The sequence below is a fragment of the Cheilinus undulatus genome, linkage group 8 (genome assembly GCF_018320785.1).
Source record: "Cheilinus undulatus linkage group 8, ASM1832078v1, whole genome shotgun sequence".
In the NCBI taxonomy this organism is placed as follows: Eukaryota; Metazoa; Chordata; class Actinopteri; order Labriformes; family Labridae; genus Cheilinus; species Cheilinus undulatus.
In genome coordinates this window covers 22,380,912-22,408,271 of record NC_054872.1, presented here as the reverse complement: position 1 = coordinate 22,408,271, position 27,360 = coordinate 22,380,912, and the positions used below count along the sequence as shown (strand labels likewise).

The window sequence follows — 27,360 nt, the reverse complement described above, 5'->3', positions numbered from 1 at the left end:
AAACTTGGGATTAAAGCAGCGCTCCTCTTAAACATAACAGCCACCTGTGCTGCGTATGCCCAGAGCCTGCCCCGTCTGTATGAGCTGCTCAGGTCACTTTCTTGCCATCGTATCAGCTGCGGAGTGTGGCCGCTCACACTCCAGATGCCGGGGACTACGCATGACTAGAGGAAATAACATTCCGCTCAAATTTAAAATGCGCCAGGAATATAAAATAAAAGGACTGGGCATGAATTCAAAATCTCAAATCAAAGTAGTGTGAAGTAAAGTAAAACCGAAAGTCACATCTGTGCGCCTGGTATGCACACATTTCTCTCCCTTTGTCATCAGACCTATGTGATGAGGAGTGAAAGTCTCTTAGCACTGACCAATTTTCTTGTAGCGTTTGCAACATATTTGTCGCACTGTACAGTCCTGTCATGATTGTGGTTGTGTGAACTAAACCAAAATGAGAGAATGAAGGCTCAGGAAACCTCTGCAAAATGGACTTTTCCACAATATTCTAATATTTTGAAATAATGGATTTTTGTTTCCATGAGCTATAAGCCATAATTATCAAGATTCAGACAACAAAGTCTTGAAATGTTTCATTTTGTATGAGATGAATCTACAGTTCATGGAAATTTAAATTTATCTAGTAAATTACAGGAAAAAAATGAACTTTTATTTGATATTCTATTTTTTAGATGCACCTTAATATTCCATCTTCTCATGTTAGGAATTAGTTCATATACATTTATCTATTGCTATAGTTATGATCTGATAACCTGCTGCTATCTTTCAGTTTTGCAGTTTGAGACTCATAAAGTACATGTACTTATCCATATATCTGTCTAAACACCAGTCAAAACTCCCATCTTGTTTTATCAGCATTAAGAATCGTTTCATAAACACATTAATCATTTATAAATAGCTATAGAGGTTGAATGTTTTGTTAAGTATGCACTCCAATATCTGTATTCCTTCTCAGCAAGCAGAGGAACTCACAGGCAAACTGATATTCAGTGTATTCAGCCTGTGTGTAGTTCTGCTGTTTTCCATCCAGGTTAGAAGTCATCGTCTCATTAAAAGTTTCAGTTAACCTCAATTTCAACCTCAACTTCTCCAACACGTCTCCCACTACACACTCACCATATTTGAGGTCAAGAAATGTAAATTATGTTCCTATTCTTTCCAGGAATAACAAGCTCCCCTCTCCAAATATAAAACACACTCCTGGAAAACATAGGATCAACGGTTACCTAGCAACTGCCATGGAGAGAGAATGGAGCCAAGAGCTAAGTTCAGATCTATAATATTATTCATCTCTACCTCCATACGTCCTATAAAACAGCAGCAACAGCTATCTTTGAGAAGAACATCATTCCTTATGAAAACCTTAGCAGTCATTCTTCCCACGTTATCATAAAAGTCTAATTAAAGGGTAGTTTTATTTTTATTAGGTGGTAAAACTATTTATTCACATAAAATCTACCAGGCACAAGCTTCAGACTAAAAAGAAGGGTTCTATTAGATAACTCTCATATAGAAAGTTAACAACAGCAGCTTCTTTCTCTGGCTCACCATCTTTTAAGTGTCCACTGTGTACTAGTTGTTATGTTGTGGTAGACAGTAAACATTTTCCTATACTTTCAGAATAGCATACATGTTGAATTCTATCATAAGTTGACAGGAAGTTACTCACCAGTGTAGTATGATATCCTGGAAATATCTGCAAAAAGAAAGAAAAAAATGTTAATCTGCTCCAGAGCAGTATCTTACTGCTGTAATTAGCAATGTGACTGTGTGTCTGTGTCGATTTGCACACCACACTGTTGCTCCAATCATCCTTAATACCTCTCAGAAGACTTCTTAGGTTTACTGGTTCAAAATTTGTGCCATGAAAAAATCATAAATATGTACAGATTTTAAATAAAATGTCATAATTTGGGGAGTTCCCTTGTGTTATGAAGTGACTGTAGCATGTTATTGCATCTTAGTGCCAACAGAGGACACCATAGTAATATGCAAAGTGAGGGTGATTATGCAGCAGAACTGAGAAAGCTGGTGCAGGACAGTAACTTGGTGATTGTTGACAATGATGTTGAGAAATGGTCTGAACTGTGCCATGACAGGATATAGCAGCAGGTTGTTGCTGTATGAGGATGGACTGTCTTTTGAAAAAGCACTCCATTTTGCCTACGCAATAGAGGAGGCTAACAGAGACATTGTGGATTTACATGGCATTAAAGAACCTAATAAATGGAACAGAGTGGCAGTATCGGTGAACAAGGCCGGCAACACATGACCAAAGCCCCAGTCAGACATTAGAAAATGCTACAGATGCAGAAACCCACCTGGCCAAAGACTGCAGGTTTGCCAAAGAAAAATGTCAAAACTGTAGAAAAATGGGATACATAAAAAGAGCCTGCAGAAAAAAAACAGGGGTAAAGAAGAAGAAAATAATTTCATACAAGAGGAAAGGGGAGAATGGGGAAGTTTTCACTATGTATCACACAAGGTCTTAACACACTTGATCACTTTTTTTTTGAATGTGTTTGACTTAGACTGATGCAAAAAAATAAAAAAATAAATAAATAAATAAACCTGCAAAAAAAAATCTAACCTGTTCTGGAAAAAAATAATGACAGACGAAAGTTTCAGAGTTAATGTGTGAAAATAATAAGCAGAACATGAGCTTGATTTTATTTCTTAACATGCAAAAAATTTGGACGGAAAAACAAAGTCAGTGTGCCAAGGTCTCAAGAAGGCATCAATGTTTAGTCTGGAGACTAGAATGTTAGTCATTCCCAGAGAAGAACCAATCAGAGCTCAAAAGAGCTAAAAGTAAATGGGAAAATGTAAAATTTGAAGTGGACACAGGCTGTGGATACACTAGTCAAAGAGGACATTTCACAAGTTATTCCTTGATTGCCCAAAGTCTGCGCATGCTCCATACAGGATTAAGATTTTAGTTGTAGTGGTAGTGAAAGGCTCAGGAAACAGTCTACTTAAAACAATTAGTGAAGAATAGTGCATTAAATCATAGCATCATTGAGAGTTACTTTGGTGCAACATAATGATTAAGTGTAACCATCACTGAATCAGAATCTGGTTTGCTCTGTGCTGAAAAGTGAAATATGTAGAGGTTCATCCTGACCCAAGAAAACCCCAACAATAATTTAGTATTTAATTGTCCATGCAACAGAGCAAAAAACACTTCATTAGATACAGATTTAACTTGCATGCATGCACCGGTAAATTGAGCTTCACTCCTGCTTTTGTTTGCTTTAAGTCTAACTCATCTCTTTAGGAAACCACAGAGAAAGATTAAAAAGTGAGGGCAGCTAAGGACAGGAACAAACAAGAGCACCTAGGGACACAAAGGTAGAAAAGTTAACCAGTCAGACAAACTTAACACAGACTCAAACCACTGCCAGTCGCACCTCATAATTAACCAAAAAAAAATATATATATATCCTCAACCCATTTTCTGAGAAGTCGGTTTCTCTCTGCCGTTTATCAAACCATCAAGCAGGTCTAACCATCAGATTCACTGCTGCTTGGTTCATTTGACAGACAGGAGTCGATTTCTAATCACACTAAGCACATCCAGAGCTTCACATGTCAGCACTGACCAGCTCTGACGGTGAAGCAGCCCCAGTGAATCAGGAGGATTTCATTTGAGTAACATACCAGAGAGAGCCGGTCAGAGTGAGGCGACAAGCATGACTCGGCAGGATAATAGATCTGCCATGTCACGCTTTAATAACTCCCCCCACTGGCCTCATTCAACCTTAAATCTGTCTCTAAACCACTCCTGTTTTAAATCTTTTCATTCAAGTTTATTTCATTCTTGTGTAAAAAATAAAATAAAAATAAGCAATATGGTGAAATGCTCACCTCTCTGATGCTATACTGTTACATTTGTTACTAGGCAACAGACACAAAACAGCACTGGGTGGCTAATGAGAACATTGATACATGCAAGGCAAAAGCCAAGATCCATTTCAACATAACTTAAATCTACAGTGGAATATGTGCTGTGTAGTATTCATTATTTTATTCAGATTCTTTGGAACACATTTATGTATTTTGACGTTTTAAAAATAACATGGAGACACAGATAATACCTAAAATATTCTATGAAAATGTGTTTTAATCATCAGTGGCTTCATATTTAAAAGCTTTTTTTGGTGTTGCATTCATCTAACTTACAAATTCTAAGATGTTTTTGAGTATGTGGCATGTTTACACTGGAAATGTGGCAAAATCAGCTCAATGAAGGCAGTGTGCAGGGTTTGTTTTCCAACTGTGCAGAGTAAACAGAGGAGGTTCTCACCACTGAAAAAAGCATTAAACCTTACTTGGTGTGACTGTTAAACACTTAAACACAAAACCTGCCTGATGTATCAAATGGTAAAGGGGCTCTATGTAACTTTCCTGCTTTCACACTTTCCATTTTTGAGTATACATTGGTGCGCACTTTATCCCAACGTAAAGAACGAGGCTCTTTATTTCTTCCTTGTTTGCCTGTATAAGCCTGTTGAGCCATGTATCTGTAAAAAAAACTTGGGCCGAATTTTCTGGAAGCCACATGAGAAACTCTACAACTCACGACAACTAACGTTACTGTAAGACCCATTACGTTAACGGCAGCTGTCTGTTCCTTCTTCTTCGTCATCAGTTTTACGGCAGTTGGCATCCATCACTTTGGTGCATTACCACCCCCTGTCTGTTCCTATGATAAACACTAATTATTAAAGTGCTGATGCTGTAGGCTATTTAGTGTTTTTAACAGTTTAATCACTTGAAACAAGGTTGCTGATAATATTGATAGGGAAATGATCAGTGATAATAGTAAGACGTGTTTGTGTGAGAGGGCAATAATGGCTGTTTAACTACCAAGCTATTTTACTTTACATTTTTCTGTGTTGATTGAGAGATCCCAAGCAGCAGAAAATGACATATTGTTAGATGAAGTGTGTCCTGAAGCTGTCTTTGATAGTTTCTTGTAGAGAGGAGCACGATATTGCTGTTCAAGACTTAAGACATACCGTCTCTTCTATTGCTATTGTACTTTTTTCAGCTATAGTAACATTGATTGATAGTAATGTAGCAGCCTAGTTTTGACGAAGTTAGGTGTTGGAGTTTGTATTCAAAATTTTGATGCCAATATTTCCATTTTTACTGCAATTGGATATTGGCTCCAAATATCAGTTATCCGCCTCCTTGACAACTAATAACATATCAGTCTTTCTCTACAATGTAGTGTCTTACGTTCCCTAGGGCATGTGCTAAATTATGTTAGCTTTCCTAAGAAGATGCTATCCAAACAACACTAACGTCACATTGCTCATTTAGTGTTTTGTTTTGTTAGTTCACTTACCTCCTCTGTATACATGGTGCCAGTAAATCACCTTGGTCCGTGTGTCTATCAGCTGATAAACTGGAGGCTCAACACAATACAGTTGTAGTTTACCTAATGGCTGGCGGTGTTGCTGCACTGATTTTTTTCAAAAAATTACATATAGCCTTTTTAAAATATACCTTTTTGACATCTGTGATGTTGAAGTGGCAGTGGCATTCAAAATCAGCAGTTTGATCACATACTGAAACTTGACTGATTTCTTTTAGTATATTATGACTGAGTATGTTGAAATGAATGTACAACCTGCAAGTTCAATATACTTTACAGCTTAGTCAAATTATCTGGATCTCTAAAGGAGAGATTTCCCATCACAGGTGAGATCAGAGTTTTCTGTGCTAAATCATGACAAAATTATTGAAGGGCTTTTATTAGGGCTTTTTAAGTTCTTGCAACCTGCCACTTTTCTGTGACTTTTTAAAAACATTTTAATTTGTTTTGCCTGAATATTTCACTACTTTCAAGATACATAAGTAGATTCAGTATCAAGAATGTTTATATTTTCACACTTTGAATGCTTAGCATACACATAAAGGGCTCAACACATGGCCTTCTGGTCGTGTTTCTTTGCAAAGACCATATTTGAGAGACGTCAGAGTGAGGGGCTTCTACACATGATGGAGGACCTGAAAGGTTAGTGGGTTTAGTGTCTTGGTCAAGGACACCATGGCAGTGCTCAGAAAGTAAACTGGCATCTTTCCTGCTACCAGACCAATGTCCAGATTTTGGTCTAACTGGGACTTGTGCCTAATTTTGGATTATATAGCCAATGGATTAGCCAGATTTCACGTCTGTCATCAGGCAGATCCAGCTTGCAAAGCTCCAATCTGAAACATTAGTGCCCAGTTTGAGAATGTATGGACCGATCAGCAATATTTGAGGAGAATGAGGCAGTAGCTACTGGTGTGGTGTATTTGTACTGGAATCTTGTTGACAATGGCAATAGGTGTAAAGATTAGCTTGGATATAGCTGAAGAAACTCCAAGTTTCATCAGAACTGGGGGAAAAATTGTTCAAAGGAGAGAAAAGACCTGTACTGAAAGCTATTCTTAGTGGAGAAGATGTTTTCACTGTTTGATTTACCAACTAGATCATTTGATGGATTGAAAACAGTGCCAGCTGTCTGTCAAGCCCACATGTAGTTTACTTTGTGAGGCGGTGCATGCACACTACATCTTATGTTTTGTGACTTTGACTGGTGCGTAATGAATGTGACGGGCATAATTTTTGTCCTGGCACCCTCCGAGATTTCTTTTTCAAAGGTTCTGCCCTTCCCAAACACAGATGGATTGATTGTTTTCTAGATGGATGTGAAATCTATCCCACACTATGGATATGAGAAACAGTATATCTGGTGTTATTGGCAACCCTTTCGTTCCCAACACAAGTCCTTACAGACTGAACTTGTGTAAAAAGACCATGCAATATTACAAAGAAAGGCTTCATATTGGAATTAGTTGAAAGACTTACAGGCCTACAGGTTAGCTGTACACCTATGAGATCTCAGCATGAGTATTTTCCTGTTAATCTTCAATACAACAACACAGCAAACAGTTCAGTTCCAAATTTGAATAAAAAAACCTATAAGGGTTATAACTTGATTAAATTTTGATGCTGTGTCTCTAAAGTTTAACTTTATTCATTGTGGCTCTGTGTGCGCTCTCCTGCCTCTTCTAATAACTGCCTTTAATCCCATAATCCATTTTGTTTCAGCAGTGTTGTGCCAAAAATTTGGGATACAAGTAGGATAGGACCAGTAGAGCAACACAGCAATCCTCTCTCTTTTCCTCACTGCAACTATAATAGTCACAGGTTATGAATGTTATATTTCAGGCATTAATACTCTGAGTTTCTGACAGGCCAGGCAGTGCATGTATAAGAAGGCTTGTATTGATATGTTTCAAGGTCTTAATAATAAGCCTTTGAATCAGAATAAGGACTACTCTCATTAAAAATGTTCCACATATATACCTTTATAGCCATATTTAGCTCTTACATATCATGTTTTTATTGGTTTATTCATCAAATGTCATCAAAAGTGCTGTAGTATGCACAGCAGCAATCTTGAACATGTATTAAAGACAGCAGCCTTCCCGGGTATCAAATAAAGCTCCAGGCAGAGATATGCCCTCCATGCCACCAGGACTGACCTCGCTTTAAAGCCAACTTTAATCTTTCACGTCCACAAATAACGATCCAAAACTAGAAGCTGTTATTAAAACGGTGCTGAAACATCTGTCTCTGAACTGCTTATACCATTTTTCACTTGAATAAACACTCCTCTGAGCTTCCCTCCTACTCAATCACATTTCCCCCCTCTCACACTTACGGCCTATCTTTCTCCCTCCCTCTCTCTCTGTCTTTCTCTCTTTCTCTCCCACTCAGAGTAGAAAACGATTGCCTCTGGTTGACACCACGCTAAGGGCATTGCACAACTCCATTCTCATCTAGAAAACAACAACAGCCTTTTGCAGCTCCTCTGCACTGATATGCCCGTCAGAAGAGAGAACAACAGAGCAGAGCCTCGCTACACATGGAGCTACCTTACAGAATAAAGTCACCACAGTAGCAGCTTAAAAAGGTGGCTGTCATTGTCAGTAGCTGCTTAAAAACATGATTGTAGTACAGGGATAACTGCAGTGATAGTGAAGTGATAACAGACAGCAAAGTCTGATTTGCAGTAGCCCTCTTCTGCACATCTGTCTTTATCTTCTTAGGCCAGCCACAAAGCAGAGGGCGTCCTGCAGGGTCATTTGCTTGTGTACACGCAATTAATTAAAGTTACACGCTCAATTTGCTAACCAGTGTGCCAATTACGCTTCAACACAGTGCTCTACTACTCTTTTCTGTGCTTTAAACAAAACTTACAAACATGGCACACAAATATAAATCCAAATGTTTTACCAACTTCAAACCAGTTATCATATCCCAACATTATAATTTCCAAATAATAAAGATGACGTTTATATGCAGAGAATAAATCTATAATGTGCTAGAATGACCCAGTGTTTTACTCAAGCAAAACACAGAAGCTTGGTGGACAGTATGTTTTTTTTTTTACAGTTTTGGGGTGACAATACAACGCATTAACACTCAAATATTCCTTTATTTTGTTCTATTCCAACTTCTCCCTTAAGGTTTCACATATTTGTAGTCTTTTGTTTTATGCCATGCCATGTTTTTTTCACAAACAAGCCTTTCTATAACTGTTTAAGGCCTAAAGTCAGTGTGCAATGCACTGCCGCACAAACATTCAGATATTCACAAATTCTTTGATCCCATCCACAACGTCTGCTAGGTCCAACAGACGCTTCACATCACTGAACACCCTCAGTATCAGAGGATGAAGGATTATGCTAGAGAACCCACCATCTTTCTGTGCTCTACTGTATATTTTTGCATGAAATTCTCTTCTGGTAACTGCTTCAGATTAAAAAAACATGTTTAATACAGATTTATTCAGCCAGAGGAAAGATTTCTTAGAACTTTCATATAAAATTTTACAACCAAAGGTGCCCAAGCTTGGATCACTCTTTCTGTTCCTGCTTTAAAAAGCTAACCTCCTAAATGGAAACATTCACTCACACTGATACTGAAAATGAATCCTGTTCTTCTTCTGCTTGTGTTTATCTGTTTTGTAAAGATACTTTTGACAGTTACGTTACTCCTCTGCCAACTGCTTTTTCACAGATGCATTTCTAAAGTGCATAAAAAAGTAGTGGTATCTTGGGATGGGTGTTTGTAAGAAACCTGCCAACTCAAACATTGTTAATGTTAACGATCAATTAACTGATTAATCGTTATGGGTGTATGAAAACATACATACATGGGCATATGTATAACAGCATTTTCGCTATAATTTTTTGTCCTCGGTGACCGGCAGTCTTCAAGAATTCCGGCCATTTAGAACAACTATCAGACGTTTGCTTTAATATTATTTTGCTGCAAAACGCATAAATCTAAAATTCTGTGGTACATTGATACATACAAGTCTACGCTAAACGGGACTGAGGACACATTTTTATTTCCACACCTGACCTAAAACCGAGAGAGTAGAAACCAAGCCAACAGTAAACCTGAGTAATTATTACCCTGTTATTACAAACTGGTAGACATGTACACATGATTAAAACCCTAGAAATGACTGCACACAGACTTTCTCTTATTTTTCTTTGTGTAAGTGGTTTAAAGTATCAAAATGAAAGCTGCGAGCTTTTCCGTACACATGCAGTCAGTCACACAACACAGGCCCATGCTGAACTCATAAACAACAACAGTTAGCTTCACATAACCACCAGATCAGGCTACTTTTAGTTTATATTCGCGTATTCTCGCAACATATCTTCTATGTTACACAAAATATAATCTGCGAGCATTCAGTATTTACTTATCTGGTCATCTGCATGTTTTCTGCCGGATATTTTGACCAGTTATATTTTATCTGCCGGACTTCCGCCCTTTTTACTGGCAAATGCCGGCTAACGGAAACTCAGATATATATAACATTTCTCTGTATAACAAAAACTGGTAACTAATGAGTGTGTTTCTCGATGATTCTCTAAACTGAAATAGTCCCACACCACACTTCACTTCGCTCTCTTCATTTTGCGTTTCGGCAAATTGAGATAATGCATTGCGCTGCTTGAGTACTTCTTCTGTTTGCCCTCTCCCTCTCTCCTTAAGTTAAATTGCCCCCTGATGGGTAAGATGTCTCATTGCTTTTGTTAAAACCCACCTACAATGTCATGACGGTAGATATTGTTGTGCAGTGCAGAGTAAGACGTGTTTAGTCTCTTTATTAAATGCCAACATCAGATCGGCTAAATTCCCGTGATCGACCAATTAATCGATAATCAATTAATTGTTCCCATCCCTAGTGGTATCCATGTTTGAAAAGTTGTAGCATTTTCTTTTTCACATTTTGTACTGCTCATATTTTTACATATCAGTAGCATATCATACATATGCCTTAAATATCAGCAAAATGTACAACTGTACTATCAGGCAATGGTGTTTGCCACGGGCACCACACTCAAGAGAGCCCACTGGAGAAACTTTGAATAAATCCATCCATCCATTTTCTATACCGCTTATCCTGTTAGGGGTCACAGGGGGGCTGGAGCCTATCAGCTGTCATTGGGCAAGAGGCAGGGTACACCCTGGACTGGTCGCCAGTCAATCACAGGGCTGACATATACTGTAGAGACAGACAACCAGACATGCTCAAACTCACATCTACAGCCAATTTAGAGTGATCAATTAACCTAATGAGCATGGTTTTGGTGGTGGGAGGAAGCCGGAGTACCCAGAGAGAACCCACACATGTACAGGGGGAACATGCAAACTCCACACAGCAGCTTATGCTGATTTATAGTTACACTACCAGAGCATAAACCAGAGGTGATTGAATCAATGCTTCTGCACTCAGAGTCCTGTTTTTGCAGCATGTTAGTTATGTCTGTGCACCAATGCTGAAACTTTTGTCTGTTTTTTTGCAATTTTTCCCCCCATGCGTCTAAGTTATTAAAATGGGTGAGTGACTGTTCAGACGAGCAGCTGCTGCTCCCTTTCTCTCTCTGTCTCTCTCTCACTGAAACCTCACTTTAAACACAGTAATTTGCCCATGTATTACTCTGATAAGAACCATTGAATATAAGAGGTAGAGGAAAAAAAATTGTACTTAAAGCGGCACAACAGAGACTGAATTGAAAAGTTGTGCGCTGGCAAATCGGCACAGCACGATGACACATGAGCTTGTGTAAATTACCCATATCAATATCTCTGTTAGGATGGTCCCAACATTTCTTTTTCTTTTTATGGACTGGGAGAGCCACAGAATCATATTTAGGGCCCTATGAAATCCATTTGATTTGTTGCCAAATTCCATTTTTTTCCATGTTAATTTTTTGGAATTCATTTTTTTAACCTTTCCTCTAATCTTACCATGAAAAAGAGCATCCTGTTTATGCAAATGAATAAAATGTTCACTAATATAGAAATAACCTCAAATTTATTGAAAAAGGGCCACAGTTGGCCCAGGAGACGTTGTTTGGATAACCCTGATATAAAATAATTATAACCACTGTTCTACTCCTGACTGTAACAGTTCTCTCCTCATCTCTCTCCATACACTGCTGTCTGTCTGTCTGCCTCATATCAGACCGCTACGTTTACAAGACACATATGGTCTTCTTAAGCAACCAAAGGGAACTACAGTACCTACCAGAGGAATTATTAAGCTAATTCATACTCAAATGTAACATCACTTAGTCCTCTAGACTCCTTAAAATCTCAAGTCCGTCCGATTCGAGTTTGAGGTCCTCAAACTTGAGGTGAGCAGGTCTTCAAGTTGTGACTTCAGCTGTGTGCCTCGCGCACAGACACACCTCTCTCTCTCCTTGACTCTGGTGTGGTGAGGTAAAATCACTCGAAGCACTGATGAGTTTTCTTGCAGGTGCAACACTATGTTGCTCGATACTGCCCCCGTGTTGAGCTACGTGATGTTTGCCGGTGTTTCGTACAGCTGCTTTGACATGCTTTGTGTTGTTTGCAAAGCAGACGGATACACCCATTTCCTTGTTTTTAACTGGCGAATCCATCTTGCAAAGCTCCCATCTGAACCATTTGGGCCTGGTTACAAAGTGACAGGACCAATCAGCGACGAGGGGCAGTACTTTCAGGTGCAGCAGAGTCGTGATGTAAACAAGCAGCAGCAATAGCTGGAGCAGTGATGGAGGAAGAGATTAGCGTTGATGCTGCTAAAGAGCCAGCTTTATCAGAACTTGACAACATTTCTTTGTTAAACAAACTACTTTGTTACATCTTAATAGATTTATTGTAAGTTATTTCACAATGATTCTACCAGAGAAGACTGACCACATGGAGCAAGTTAAACAAAACAGCAAGCTGTGGATGCAAATAGGGGAAGACTGTTGATGATTCAACAAGCACACACGTTTCCAGTCCTTCTTTAACAGCTCTGCAGCACTGTCCCAAACAGAAGACAGCTATTCAACCATTTAATTTTTTGATTGATAAAACCCTAAAGGAGTGGCTCATCATAGGTTTTTCTTACCAAAAGACCATTGTATAAACTGTTTATTAAGGGCTCTAAGTGCCCCTCCCTAGGGGGTCCCGGACCCCAGGTTGGGAACACTGCCTTAGTAGACAAAAAGGGACTCAAGAGTTATGAATAGAACTACATTTATCATTTTCTTCATTATAACGTGAAAGCTAATTGTCCAAGCAAATATTCACACAGAAGCATCAGCTAAGATTGACAAATTGAAAAAGTAACTCCATTAAGAATCCTAAACTCCCATTAGGTTAGTAACTGAACAACAATGCATTTTTCCACAACTGAAAATATGACACAGCCTATCAGGTGTCTTAGATTAAGCTATTGATGCAACAGCTGAAAACATGGCCCCAGGCACAGGATGGGTGTTGGAGTCTGAACTGTCCTGGAATTCACTACAGCACAAGAAAGTAACCACAACTCAACTTCACTAACACTATAAGACTTTTACATCCCTGATAGATTAGGAGAGTTTGTGTGTTTGCTTTGTTTGATACTGTGGACACAAAACAATTCTATTACAACAGGTCAATGTAACAACAATTATAGAGTAACATTAGTTTAGGGAACTTATCAAAAGTGTTCACTGCATATCTAAAGAGAATGAGTGAAAAGTTTTCATCTCCATGACATGTTTACTGTCACTTAGTGCTCATTTATGATTTCAGCTTCCCACAGTGATGAAAACAACATGATCAAAATTTAACGATTACTTTGATGCATGTCATGTTGAGCTTGTTTTGTCTGTTTGTTTGTCATGTGTTGTAAATGGAGTGCTCTGGGATCCCATCAAACAACTCTTGATTTAATTTAAGTGAGGCATAAAGGGAACCAGGGCATGTATGCCAGCTGGTTTAAAAGGGAAGAGAGCTAAGGAAGATGACAGAATAACATCCACTAGTTAACAAAAAGACAAAACGACCTCAGTCATATGGAATCACTTTGGTTTTGAGGAGTCAGACCCTGAAAAGTGCAAAATACTTTGTAGAATTTGTTACAAGGTTGCGGCTACCCCTCAAGACAACATGAGAAATCTATTCTATCATCATGCATTATGTGACTGTAATAATATTGCTCTTAAAAAGAATCAATATAGTTGTTTTTTGGACTTTTGCTATAATCAAGTGTCCCTACTAGCACCTTAAACAGCTCTTCTGACAACACATACAAGTCACAGATGACATCTGATAGCTGGGACTTATGGCTATTTAGCTGGCTTTTGATGGACGTCTGTTGTTTAACTCTCTGTGGCACAGGTCTAACCTGACATAGCTGCCCTGAAGGAGGCTAGGAAGATCAGATTATGTGCAGTAACTCTTTAAGGTCAAAAATAAGAAAATGTGATACCATTGTAAAAAAAAACTGACATTTTTTGCGTGTGTGAATACACTCTGAAACCCACAGGGTTGTTTGAAGAAATGATTTGTTATCATTCCCAGAAAAAAAAAAAAAAAAACATGCCAGCAATCTAAGGTTGAACATTTCAAAGACAAGCATAGCCACAGCTGATCTGGTACCTCAATCTTTGGTCTACTCTGTTGGTGCTTATGAAATGTGACAGCACCTTGTGTGAACTCTATGAATAGTCAGGCTGAAAGTTGGAGCATTATTAGCATGTGTAGCTGCGGCAGAGGTTGTGATATTCCATTTCCAGGTTAGCAGGAAGCAAAAAAAGTCCACCAGTAATATGCAAAAACTCAAGCCAAGTCCTATCCATACAGAGGACTCTGTATGGATAGGACAGCCCACTTGACTTTCATTAAGGCAACCTGTGTGAGCAAAATCCAGAACCATTCAGGGCAAAGGATATAAACAATCACTACTTCTATGCCAGTTCAGTCATTAGACAAATCTGTCATGAGAGGCAGCCAACCAGGTTTATCAAAGGAACATAAAGCAGGCTGACACTGTATCAGAGCCTTCAGCGTCTTTGTTTGTGCTCCGCTCTCTACCTGTCTGTGAGGTTTTCACATGCAACTGCTTGCACAGCAGCGAGAAGCACAAATTCCTTTCCAGCCCTCAGCTTGCCAGACCCTCTCTACCTGCCTACCAGCAGTAAGCACACACCAGTCCAATCACACACTCCACGAGCCATCAGTATGACTACACACATTCATCATACCTCTATTTGTGCAGCCCAGGAAGTCCCAAAACTGCATGTTGGCAGAAGGCTCACAGAGAACTGAACCTCTGCTAAATCAGAGACGCCTGTACGTGTTCCTGTTCTGTCTCTCCACTTCCTTGTTGTACTGTATGCTGTCACTTATAGGAGGGGAAACACCCGCCCACTGATTGTATCGGACTGACACACCTGAGGGCTGAGTTTCATTTCTAAAACCCTCCCTCCATCTCCTCAGCTCTCTTTTCCAATCCTCTCCCCACTTTCGTCTCCCTTTGCTTCCCATCTTATCTCCCTCTCTCTGTCGCTTTTCTTTATCTTTCCCCTGACTGAAAACAGACAGGTGTAAAGATCGATCCAACATCGTCAATGTTGCTTTCCTCATCCCTGCCTTTTCAGATTAGTGGAAGAAACGGGAAAGGAGGCAAGGAGAACAGACAGGCAGAGGAGAAACAAAGCCACTGGAGAGTCCAAGCTCTGCTAAGGATCTCTTGTATGGAATATTAAATCATAAAAAACATCCTCACAAATAACTTTAGTATGGACATTTCTTAATTTAAACAAAGTAATGACACAACTTATTAAAATCACAATTCCCTGTTAGGACAGATGACAGTAAATATTTGTATGCATGTATGCACTATTTCTTTGCTATAGACTGAATAAAACTTGAAAAGTGCCATGTATTCCAGCACTAAGTGGGCTTATAATTAAGCAAAGACATGGAACGATATCTATACTGTCGGCTTTTGAACTGAGGTCATCCACTGAAGGGAAATGACCTCGTGAAAATACAAGAAGTGAAAACTTCACAGAAATTGCAGCACATCCATTTCTCAGAAACATAAGCTCCGTAAGTCTGAAACTAAAACACATTTTGTGGAGCACATACGACCTAGCGGTTAAGTCACACCCCATGCACAAGTCCAGCCTGTGGCTCTTTTCCCGCATGTCTCTACCACACTATCATTCCTGCTTCCGACTCTATCCACTGTCCTCCTCTCTAGAAATTAAGGCATAAAAAGGCCTAAAAAATATCTTTAAAATACACACATTTTGTGATTATTTGCTGGTAAGTTTGCTGATCCTATTCTTAGATTTTTCTTTTACTCTATATGCCTTTAATCATAGAGAGCGGTGGACAGAGTGGGAAACAGGGATAAGAAGGTGGGGGAAAGACAAGCGGAAAAGCAGCAACAGGCTAACCTTGCAAAGCAGATGGATACGCCCATTTCCTTGTTTTTCACTTGCGAATCCATCTTGCAAAGCTCCCATCTGAACCGTTTGGGCCCGGTTAGAAAGTGACAGGACCAATCAGCTACGAGAGGTAGTACTTTCAGGTGCAGCAGAGTCGTGACGTAAACAAGCAGCAGCAAGAGCTGGAGCAGTTATGGAGGAGGGGATTAGCGTTGATGCTGCTAAAGCGCCAGTTTTATCAGAAATTGACAACATTTCTTTGTTAAAAGAAGAACAAAGAACAGCAGTGAGTTGTTTTCTTTTCAAAAACAACAAAAGTCGAGTACTTACATGTCTATAGTCACCATGTTTCAAGTTATTCCTTCGTAACTGCGCATGCCCAGCTTGCTAGCGGCTATGTCACCTGTTTTGTTGCTCTGATTTGCCCGTAGAGATGTGACAGACAGAACGTTCACCCAATCACATTCTGAGTTTTTTTTCAAAGCCTCTGCCTTTTCTCAAACGTTTCCTATTAAAGCTTTGAAACACATCCATCTGGCGTGTCAGGTTAGCAACAGGCTGGACTTGAACCTGTATCGCTTGTGTACATGGGACATGCCTCAACTACTAGTCAATCTGCACCCTGCTGCAAATAACACACAAACAAATGTTTTTTGGAGTTTGTGAGGATTTCTTGGTAGTAGTGAGATTTGAACCTTGGTCTATTGTCATACTTGTTTGTGGGACTTAACAGCTGATCCTATTCCTGACACTTATTTAAAGCTCCTGTGAGGAACTTTTGATTTGGGGTGATTTAGTGCCCCATGTGGACAAAGTAGTATCTCTAAATTCTATTATACCAGTAATCATCAACTGGAGGCCCCCAAAGACCCCCAAAGCTCCCTATCCAGCCTCAAAGAGATTATCACATTCAGAAATGTGTGGAGGAAAATAGGTGTTGTGGTTTTAAGGGCATCTTTTGTCTCTAAATACCTACAGCTATCAAAGGAACTCCAAAACAATCAAGATTGAAAGGGTTTTATCAGGACTATCTTAATGTTAATGTTACAGAGATCCACCTGTCAGCTATTATGAGTATATATGAGAAGTATGTATTTATCAGTCCAATCTTGATTCAATCTGCAGTTTTTTGTGCCAACTTTTCACTTTAGGCTCTTGGCGAGGATGATTTTCCTGCATAAGAATCAATACAAAAAGACATGTTTCCTCCATTTGTTTCAGTCAGTCAAACCCTAAAAACCCTCACAGGAGCTTTAATTATGTAAAATGCAATATGTGCCAAAGTACCCATTATTCAATTTAAAAGCAATGTTTTTGTCCAAATCATGTGAAAATATAAAAAGAAAGCTACACTCTGGGGTCCTGACCCTCCAGCCTGGCTGCAGTGGGATGTGTTTGGGGATATAATGAGGGGCAACAGTCACATAAAAGCAGGAAACAAGATGGGAAGAAAGCAGGAAGGCAGAAATGTGTGAGGCATGACAGGGCAGCTTTGACTCCCAAACCCCATAAGGAAAACTGTCAAATCACATCCACAAGGCTGCTGCTCACCAGGCTGCACAACATAGCCCATTCAGCTCTGTGAATTTTGGCATTTCCCCTTCAACAAACACCTAATCTCACTGTGCGCGCTGAAGGTCCTAAATCCAGGTTTTGTTCCAGGTTTAAATATTTATACATCTTTCTCGGCCTAGCATAGCAATAAGTGTTCACTATTGTGGTTGACAAGGCAGCGAGCAACCCAAAACACTTGAGACGCACAGGTTAAGAAAGAGCTGCCCTCCTTTTGTTTAAAATCCGCCTCTTGCAACAATAAGCCTCAACCTATTCAACTCAAATTCGTGAAATTCCGAGTGTTTTTTTGTACTATGTTGTTGTCCTGTATGACAGAAAACCTCCTTGGCTTGGACCTTTGCACCTAAGCGGAGAAACACAGAGGGGTGGTTTCGGCCACTGCACCACTGTCTGTCTGTTAGGAATACAAATGACTTAACGGTGTCAAAATGACCAATATATCTTATCACAGACTGAACGGTATTTCATCTAAAATCACGACACACGCTCCTGAAAACAAACACACGCATACTGCTTTGACGTTAACCCCATTGTCTGTGTGTGTTACCCCCTTTAATGCTAAGCTAACTCGGCTAACGGTGGGCTATTCCCATTTAATCCGCCCACCGGAGGGATCAATACTCACCCGCTTTCGCCCAGGAGCCCGTCCGCTGCAACTCTCCGTGACCAGTCTTTTTTCCACCCCGTGAGATTAAATTTCACCTCTATATAACCGCTGGTATAAGAGCCACCGGTTCAGGGGCTGTATCTCTCCGTTATGAGCCCTCTCCTTGTCTGTTTTTGTCCACAACAGCGCCGTGCCCGGTAGTCGGTGTCCACTGACGCTAGCTGCTAGCACAACCGCTGCCTGAGCGTTTCCAACATGGCTGCAGCTGGCGGGGCTCACTGACAGGAGAAGAGGGGTCCTACGTGTCCGGTACTGTAGCAATGGTCTCCTTAATGGACCTTATGTAACAATACTTCTTCACAATTCATGAGATATGGAGTTATATGGTGATGGTGAATATATCATATATTGTATGAGTGTGAAGCCAGCCAACTTCAGTGTCCCCACACATAATACCTCACACTGTGAGACAGTGAAACTGATTTTATCTCTTGAGTTTAAGGTCCTTTTAATTAGTAGGCTAGTTTTTAGGGAACAATAGCAATATTAGATTGTGTGACAGAGTCAACACAATTTAATAACAAAGTATTTTTATTTCCAATGCTTTTGGCTTCAAATTAAGCATATTTAAGTCCCATAAATTCTAAGGTCAATAACTCAAGCTCACACAGACCTAGGCTTAGAAAACATGATTAATAAATAGCCTTAGAGCTCCTGTTAGGAGTTTGTATGTGGTAATGAAAACAGCTAAAATGAATTCTAATGCTTGAACAGAGAGAAGAGCAATCACTCATGGACCTTGGATGTTTTACCCTTTCATTGATTTTTTTTAAACCAATCATGGTCAATATAATTTGGCATTTTGACAAAAATTTACAAAAAACCTCTTAATTGTAAAAGTGAAAACAAACTTCCACAAAGTTATGTCAATTAAATAAAAATATGCAATGTAAAATTAGTGCCTGCATAAATATTCACCCCCTTCAAGTCAGTTTTTAGTAGATGCGCCTTTGGCTGCAATCATTGTGCTGAGTCCGTGTGGATAGGTCTCAATAAGGCTCGCACATCTGGACACTGCAATTTTTTTCTTCATCTTGCTGGAAAATAAATCTTCTTCCAAACCATAGTTCTCTTGCAGACTGAGTAAGATTGTCCTCCAGGATTTTCCTATTCTTTTCTGCATTCATTTCTCCTCTGCCTTTTCAAGCCTTCCAGGGCCGGCTGCTGCGAAGCATCCCTACAGCATGGTGCTGCCACCACCATACTTTACTGTGTGGATGGTGGGTTGGTGGTGATGTGCAGTGTTTGGTGTCTGCCAAACATACTCTTTTCCAATGGATAAGGCACCATTTTGGTCTCATCCACTTGACCATGGAGTCTCCCACATACCTTCTGGCAAACTCTTGTCGGGATTCATTACGAGTTTTCTTCAACAGTGTCTTTCTATTTGCTGCTGTCTCTCTCAGTCAAGCTTTGACTGGTGAAGAACCTGGGCAACAGTTGCTGTAAGCAGAGTCTCTCCCATCTCAGCTGCTGAAGCTTGTAACTCCTTCAGAGTAGTCATAGGTGTCTTGGTGGCCTCTCCCTTGTGTCCTTCTTCCAGGGTCAGTCAGTTTGCAAGGACAACCTGATCTAGGCAGATTTACACATGTGCCATATTCCTTCCATTTCTTGATGATGGGTTTAACTGAGCTCTGGGGGATGTTAAGTACCTTGGAATTTTTTTGTATCCATCCCCTGACTCATACTTTTCAATTACATTTTTTTCTGAGTACTTTTGTCTTCATGGTGTAATGGTGGCCAGGAATACTGATTATCCAGTAACTGAACCATCCAGATTCAGGTGTCCCAAACCCTACAATCGAGACACATTCACATCTGGTGAAATCAGAGTTGTCAAATCACCAATAATTCTTATATTAGAGTGATTTTTTTCCCCCCTCACTTGTGATGAAATTGAGAGAAATTTTGTGAACTAACTACAAGCTGTCCTGCCACAAAGATAAAACTAGTGAAGATGGACAAATGTCCATAAATTAAATCAGTTCACCACTGTGCAATACTGGTTTCTGACTCAAGCTGAAATAAAGTAGCTGTCATCTTTTGTCAGCCGTACTTTGGTTCGTTGCTGTGTTGGCTGGGCTGTCATCATATTCATCAACACATAAATGTCTAGCCTAGCTGATGTAAATGTGAATGATTCTGTTTTCTTTTATGTTTCAGCATAATGGACCAAAGCCCAGTGAAATAACATAAACAGCAGGTTCGTAATAACCCACAGTCGTGATATGAGCTGATGTCTCAGTTGAAATGAAATCTTCAGAGATTTCTGTTATACATTATTCATCATAGCATCATAATGCAAGCCAAACAAAAGCAGCTTTGGAAAAATGCATCTTGCACACACAAACACACACAGATGCACACAAAAATTGTTGTGACTTTTATGACTGCGGTTATGCTGATGTGTGTGTCTACAATGTGATGCAGTCACATCCCAAAACAATCAATCTACTCAGAGTCCCACCTACACATATCCAACACATTTATGCACTCAGTTGATATGCATACACACACAAATACAGACACACAACATAATTCAACATATTTTTATCCACACAGAAGAATGATGCCCATTGTAGCACTTGGACTGGGGACACTGAGCGCATTAAAAATTATGACATCTATGGCCATCAATAACAAATATGGCAGTTGAGGCAGCTTTTAGAAAAACAACCTATAAAAAGAATCTGTGTTAGGAAATCACCAATATTGTAATTGGGGGGATGTAAATCAACCATGAGCCAGTTGCTGATGGCATACAAGCTTATGCTTTACTGCATAGAGAAGAACTAATGCCAAGAGACACTGATGTTTTACACCAACTTTAGACAATTATTCAAAAGTAGAGATACAGATGTATTTTAGCCGTATCACATTCACACTTCTATCAAATAATTTATGCTCAAAACAGGTTAAATCAATTTGACTGGCTAGAAAATAATGATGGCAGCAATCTGTTAATGTGTATGAGTGTGCAGGTCAGGAACAATGTGCAGGGATGAATAAAATCAGGGATTAAAAACAAACTATTATACTGCACTTTAATCCAGCCGTCTGGGAGAGGCCAAGGGTAAATATAAACCATAAGAGATATTAAAACGCTCCATAATGCTGTGCTGGATGATTGGTTTTTCTTTTTTCTGTGATTGCATCCATGTGATTTGAATTTAGTACCCAAAACATTTGGCAGTGTTTTGACTATGGGATTTAAATGTTCTTTGGGCTCATAGGCTGACCCAGTGGTGGGTGACAGCTGATATTCACACAGCTAAAGAAAGCAGATGAGATTAAAGAGCTCCATCTAGTGGACAGGTGGGAGAGGTACATAATGGTTAACAGAACAACATGCCTTATTAACGTTGTAGAGCTCCGAATGATTTAATCATTTTATTATTTTAGGAGAAAACACCATGTCTATTATCAAAATTACCCAGAGGGCATCATTTTATTAAGGATGTCTGAGGAGGCCTTGTTACAACAGCAGCAGTCAGTTGAAGGTTCTACATAAAATCAAAGAAAAGAAACAATACTGATAAATACATTTTGCATAACCAAAATTGAGATTACCCTCACAAATGTTTTTCCTCTTTTTTTGGGGGGGGGGGGGGGGGTAAAATCACATTCTCTATTTTTCTGCTCCTGTACCTCAGCAAACGTAACCTCAAAGGATGTCTTTTCAATGTTAAAATCTCAATAGATTTTGAATAAAACAAAATATTCAGTAGAAAATGCAAAGGAATTCAAAAGAAGGACCTTTCCTATTCAGAGAAAGACATTTTAAATTGTATGTAGTGCATTTTGTCATTGACAGTTTATTCAGAGACTTGAGTATTTTATCAGGGAAAGACGGAGTTTATAACTCTGTTATAAGATCATGTAGCAATTTGGATTTTTTTGTCAAAGCATGCTTTATATCTTTATACTTTTGATATTCATACAATTTATGATATTTTCTATTTCAGTTGACAGATACATTTGCATTTGCAATGTCATCTTCTATTCTGTGCATTTTTGCTTTGTTTGGAGGAAAAGTTCTGCTTTGAGCCATCCTCTGCCACAGTTCACACTGCATCACATTGCATAGCATTACACCACATTGCATTGTGTTGCAGCATATCGTATTGTGTTGTATCCCATCGCATGGCATTGCATCATATCGTATCCCAATGCATCATATCATAATGTACCATAAATCATTGCTTCTTGTTGCATTTCATCACATTGCGTAGCATCATATTGTACTGTATCATAATCGTATCCTATTGTATTCTGTTTCATTGCATCTTATAGTATTGTACTAAACCTCATGGTGTTGTCATATTCTATTTTGTTTTTTAAAGATATATTTCTGAAACAATGCAATGCAACAAAGCAATGAAACTGGAGCACTTTTTGTTTTCTATGGGAATCCATCATATAAAGACTTAGCAACACTATCTGTGATATTTATGTTTTGGCTGAGACAGCTTGATAATTTCTGTTATTTGGGGCAAACATTTTTTACCTGAAGTGAAAGGGCAAGATCAAAGGGTTTTTTTCACTAACAGCAGTTAGAAGTGTCAAAAGGTCAAGTTGTTCTTTTCATTTTTTTATGAATAAGGACTAACAAGAAGAAAATTTTTCATTAAAATGTTTATTTAGTTAAAGCACAGACACTTACATTAGCTATCTGTGTACAGATAGGACCCATAGATAAGTACATGAATTCATAAAACACAGTCCAATTCAAAGCAGACTAGAATATATGTCAGATACATTCCTGCTGTTTAATACACAACTGTTATGGTAACATATAATCAATAATAAATTAACTAAAATTATCAATATTGATGTTTTACATTAGGAGATATTTTACTCATGATACATGAATTCACACATGAACTGTTAACACATGGCTCTTTCTTTCAGTGTCTCAGGCCTGCAGCAGAATCTGTGGTACAGGGATCAGTGTCGGAGGGGCAAAGAAAAAGGGAAAAAGACAAGAAGAGGACAAAGACTAGAAATGAGACGGAGAGAAGACAAGCATAGAAAAGAAGATAAAGAGGTAGAGAATAAATAAAAGTTTGGGTAGAAGAAAGGGGCAGTAAGATAAAGGAAAGGGGGATGGAAGATAAGAATGTAGAAACAGGATGGTTGAAATGATGAAGAAATAGAGGGAATTAAAAGAGATACAAAAGGCTAGAGCAAAGTCACAGGGAGTTACAAGACCTGTGACTTGTCAGCTAGAGTTAGTGCATATGAAAGGGCGTAATAAATATAATAAGGAAGGAGATAAGATGGAGTAATGAAGTAGGGATCTATCAGGGTGCATATAATGAGGTAAAATGGGTTTAAGTGCGCAAGATTTAGGGACTTAGAGAGCACTCTAACATGCCAGCTCAGTGGACTTCGAGATGATCTGGTCCATGTTGCTGTTGGAGATACTCTCCATGGACACGTCAGTGTGAGAGCGCCCCCGCTTCTCCTCGGTCCCATGGGAATGTGTTCTTCCACGCAGTTCATTGGTGTGTGCACGGCTACGAGAGCCTTCGAAGGAAGAGATGCTGGAGCTGGAGGTCGTCCGCGATCGGAGTCTGGTCATACTGGCACTGGATACTGGAGAGACAAGAGGGAGGTTTGTGCTGTTTCAGCTGAATCGTTCTCATTTTAAACTCAAATCTCTGAGATGTCATTGTCTTATTTAATGTAAAATTGCGACTTACAGTATCCCATGCCCTGGATGAAATACTTGAAGGCTTCTATCACTTTTGCTGGCTGTGAAAGAGACACAAAATGATTCAAATATTTTCTCAAACAATCAGGAGAGCAGAATCTGCAGATAATTTCCAATCAATAAAATGTCAGAGCTTACCTGGACCACTTGAGGGAGACCACCACAGTCTGACATCTATAGAACAAAGAGAAAATGTCAGAGAAAAACCAGCAGAAGCCCTAAGCGGACATGCATTTTATTTTATTCCTGTGTTAACAAGTACATTTGGCTGGCTAAGTCAGTAAAGCAACTGGCTGATAAGTCCCACAACCAGGGAAGAAATGAACCAAGGTTGGTATCTGACAAAAATCCTCAGAAACTCTAGAAAAACATTTATTCATGTGTGTTGTTCCCAGGGTGCAGATAAACTGGTGGTTTAGGTTGCGCACTGTGTGTCCGAGGTGCTGGGTTCAAATCTGGCCTTTGGCTCCTTTCCAGCATGTTTCTCCCCAACTCTTTCATCCATGATTCTGGCTTGATCTATTACCATCAAAAACTAAAAAATATCTTTAAAAAAAATTTAATTTGGGTTTTTTCAAGATCTTGACATGATAATTTAATTATGTCAGGATATAAAAGCTATGTTTTTACAGGACATTAAGTTATTTTTGGCCAGTTTTTTAAGATCTATAGAAACTGACTTCTCCCTTCGTGATGTTACATTTTTGGTTTTTAGTGGAATTTATCATAAAAACTTCTTTCTTTAGGCTGCAATGATGGCAAGACAAGATGTGATTGGATGAGATAAGTTAAGATAAGAGGAGATAAGAAACGATTAAAATAAAAAAAGATAAGCCTTTATTGATTCCCAATTGGGTTGAAGTTAGTTAGCCTAAGGGCTCACAGTCGAGAGTAATAGCAATCAGCAATATACATCACAAAAAGAAAAAGTGAACCTACAATAATTAGATACAGAAAGACGAATGATGATGATTCATGCATGATGATCAAAAAAAATTGCTGCACCAGTGTCAGCGAATACCTAACTTCCATCTGAAGTTCCAATTAAAACTAATGCAATAAAATGTCCACACAGTAAGAACAATACACCTGAGGACAGTATTATTACCTTGAGCAGTGTGGTCTTGGTGGGGTTGAGTTTGGAGTTGCATTCGACCACGGCCTCCACTGCTGGAGAATTATCTCCTACAATGAGCAGAGTGGAGCACCTGTAGATCAACAAACACCCAGGTGAAAAAAAGAACAGAGTTTGCACAGCCTGCAGCAAAGAATAGAACTGTAACGGATAACAGAATATAGTATTTTTCAGCACAATGGGAGGGAAATGTGAGAAGCTCCAGGTATAGTATATACTCAGTTCTGGTATGTTTCTCTACAGAGCACAACGTTAAGCTTTCTGTCTCTATAGATCAGTGGTTGTACTAACTTGAGGGTCCTGACGTTGATGTTTCCCCCAGGAACAGGCCTCTCCACCTCCAGAGCATTGCGGCTGATGTAGGAGCGGAAGAACTGGCTCACGTTGGATTGGTTCATTGTTGCTGTGATGTGGTGACGGTATGTGGCTATGAGGTCATGGTTGGTCTGGATCTCCTCCTTTAAAACATAAGTTTTGATGTTAATCAACCAAATATTAGTTGTCGTATTATTATTTTATTAGTTAAAAGATCCATGCTTCCTCTTTTGTTGTCATAGTTTCAGAAGCCAAATCGATCATTACTCACCTTTCCAAACAAGTGTGCAATGACTTGGTCTGGGAGCGTGTGGGTCCACTCAGTAATCTATAACAAAAAAACACATGTGCATTTAGCAAAAAACAAATCTATTTAAGGACAAATAGAAACAGAATAGATATCAGAATAAACCAAATGTAAACCCAAATCAATTAATACACAGTTGAACAGTTTTTAAAACAAGTGTTGATCTTATTCCACATATAACACACAATACTGACCTTGTATGCAACACTGTCTATTAGGCCTTCAGCAGAGGGGTTGATGTTGACCAAAACCAGCCCATCCACTAGATCTGGATGATTCAGCTGCAGAGAAGCACGCAACAACACAAAGTTAGTGATGACTTTAACAACTCATTTTTATGAACATGCTTTTCTAAAGTTCTCTTATTTATTATGTGGACTAACAGATCACATCCTTTACTTTTACAATTGTTTTTCTAATCCATATTTGGCACTTTTAAAGATCTAATGACTGCTTCAAGACTTGATTTTATGATTAGCATCAAGAGTTACATTTAATTTTTGGAAATAGTGTATGTGTGAAAAGATCTGATCAATATCTTTGCCATAAATCTGACTAACGTATACATTTAAGCATGTAGTATTTGAAGATCTGTGCTGAAAAAGAGTTAAGATTTACACTTAACATTTTTAAAAAGTAGGTGCTGACTTTTGCTCTATCACTGAGTCTCATGGAGTTTAAACAGGATTAAGAGAAAAGATTTGAACTCACAGCAAATCTTGCCAGGATGTAAGCTCCTGCTCCAACTCCCAGTCCAATCACACTGCGCAGCCTGCAGAGTCCACAGTCAAAAGGTCAAAACTGAGACAAACCCCCCGCTACACTGTGTGAATAAAACATCCCCACATTTAATGAAAGGGCAGCTGAAAAGCGTTTGCTCTTACCCAAAGTGTTTGAGGACAGCGGGCAGAGCCTCAGACAGCTGGTCCATGGAAGGATAGGTATACCTGAGGGGTCAACGCAAGGGGAAACAGGTCACTTAATAATCTCTAATCTCCTAGTATAAAATGGCAGTAAATGATGGTAGAGAGAGAAATAGGGAGTAGTAAAGTAAAGTAGTGAAGAACTGACGCGGTTGGAAGAGTCTTGGCTCTCTCATGTTGTCCAGGTGCTTCCACATGGCAAACAGGCAAATGTCTGATGATTTCATGCATGTCCTCATGGTTGAAGAGCTTTTCAAAACACGACTTGTCTGCAAGAAAAGTGAAAAAAATCATGAATGTCATGCTGAAGTGAAGAACAAACACATTTTTTAAAGAGATACGAAATAAGGGATTCAGAAATATATCCAAAGATAAAAATGTCATGTAAATAATCAGAATTTTGTTTCCCCAATTTGTGATATGATTGTGCAGGAAATAAACATTGCAAACGATGTTATTGTGATGCAAAGACTTGAAACTTACGGTTGAGTCCGACATCATGAAAGGTCAGGATGACAGGGCGGTTTGCCCTTGGAGTTCCGGTCATGATGCAGTGGACATTCCCATACTGAGTCTCCACATGCTCCTCCTGAAAGAAATCATACAAACTTGATCATTATTGTGTATGCTTTTGCTTGTGTGTGTTGCAAAGCTTGTACTTTTGCAAGTCTACAATCTTTTTAAATGCAAGGCACCAACCTTTTTCTGATGTAAAGTGAAACAGGATGCTCTAAATTTTCATGCAAGTGCAGAACATAAAAGTCTTTGCAGAAGACTTGCACCCTTAAACAGTGAATCTATCCTTAAGCTTAGTCTAAGCTCTGTGTGATCGGATACTCACAGTAATATGGGGCTCAAAGACGGAGTCACACTCGTTGTCCTCCAGAACCATGGTTAATCAGATGTGCAGAAGTGCAGATA

The 27,360-nt window shown here is 39.2% G+C and overlaps 2 protein-coding genes across 13 annotated transcripts in view; both read right to left on the bottom strand.

The window, feature by feature from the left end:
* Positions 1 to 18,181, bottom strand: part of LOC121514041 (focal adhesion kinase 1-like) — a 105,248-nt gene extending 87,067 nt beyond the window's left edge. For 6 of the 12 annotated variants that reach the window (XM_041794097.1, XM_041794104.1, XM_041794100.1 and 3 more), the window contains exons 1-2: positions 14,608 to 14,702; positions 1,685 to 1,711 (exon numbers count right to left, since the gene is read on the bottom strand). In XM_041794097.1, coding sequence (XP_041650031.1) covers positions 1,685 to 1,711; positions 14,608 to 14,644 — 64 coding nt within the window. In that variant the 5' untranslated portion in view covers positions 14,645 to 14,702. Of the gene's footprint in view, positions 1 to 1,684; positions 1,712 to 2,336; positions 2,408 to 14,607; positions 14,716 to 18,001 lie in introns of those variants that run through there. The other 6 variants (XM_041794096.1, XM_041794098.1, XM_041794099.1 and 3 more) reach the window with 4 other exon arrangements.
* A 5,230-nt stretch (positions 18,182 to 23,411) lies between these two features.
* Positions 23,412 to 27,331, bottom strand: LOC121513768 (protein NDRG1-like). Its single transcript, XM_041793722.1, has 12 exons — positions 27,281 to 27,331; positions 26,923 to 27,028; positions 26,588 to 26,708; positions 26,401 to 26,463; positions 26,228 to 26,288; positions 25,711 to 25,797; positions 25,481 to 25,537; positions 25,186 to 25,352; positions 24,868 to 24,967; positions 23,898 to 23,933; positions 23,749 to 23,800; positions 23,412 to 23,641 (listed from the first exon to the last, which is right to left on the bottom strand). Exons 1-12 carry the CDS (start codon positions 27,329 to 27,331, stop codon positions 23,412 to 23,414), a joined length of 1,131 nt encoding a protein of 376 aa, XP_041649656.1.
* Positions 27,332 to 27,360: the final 29 nt, after the last annotated feature.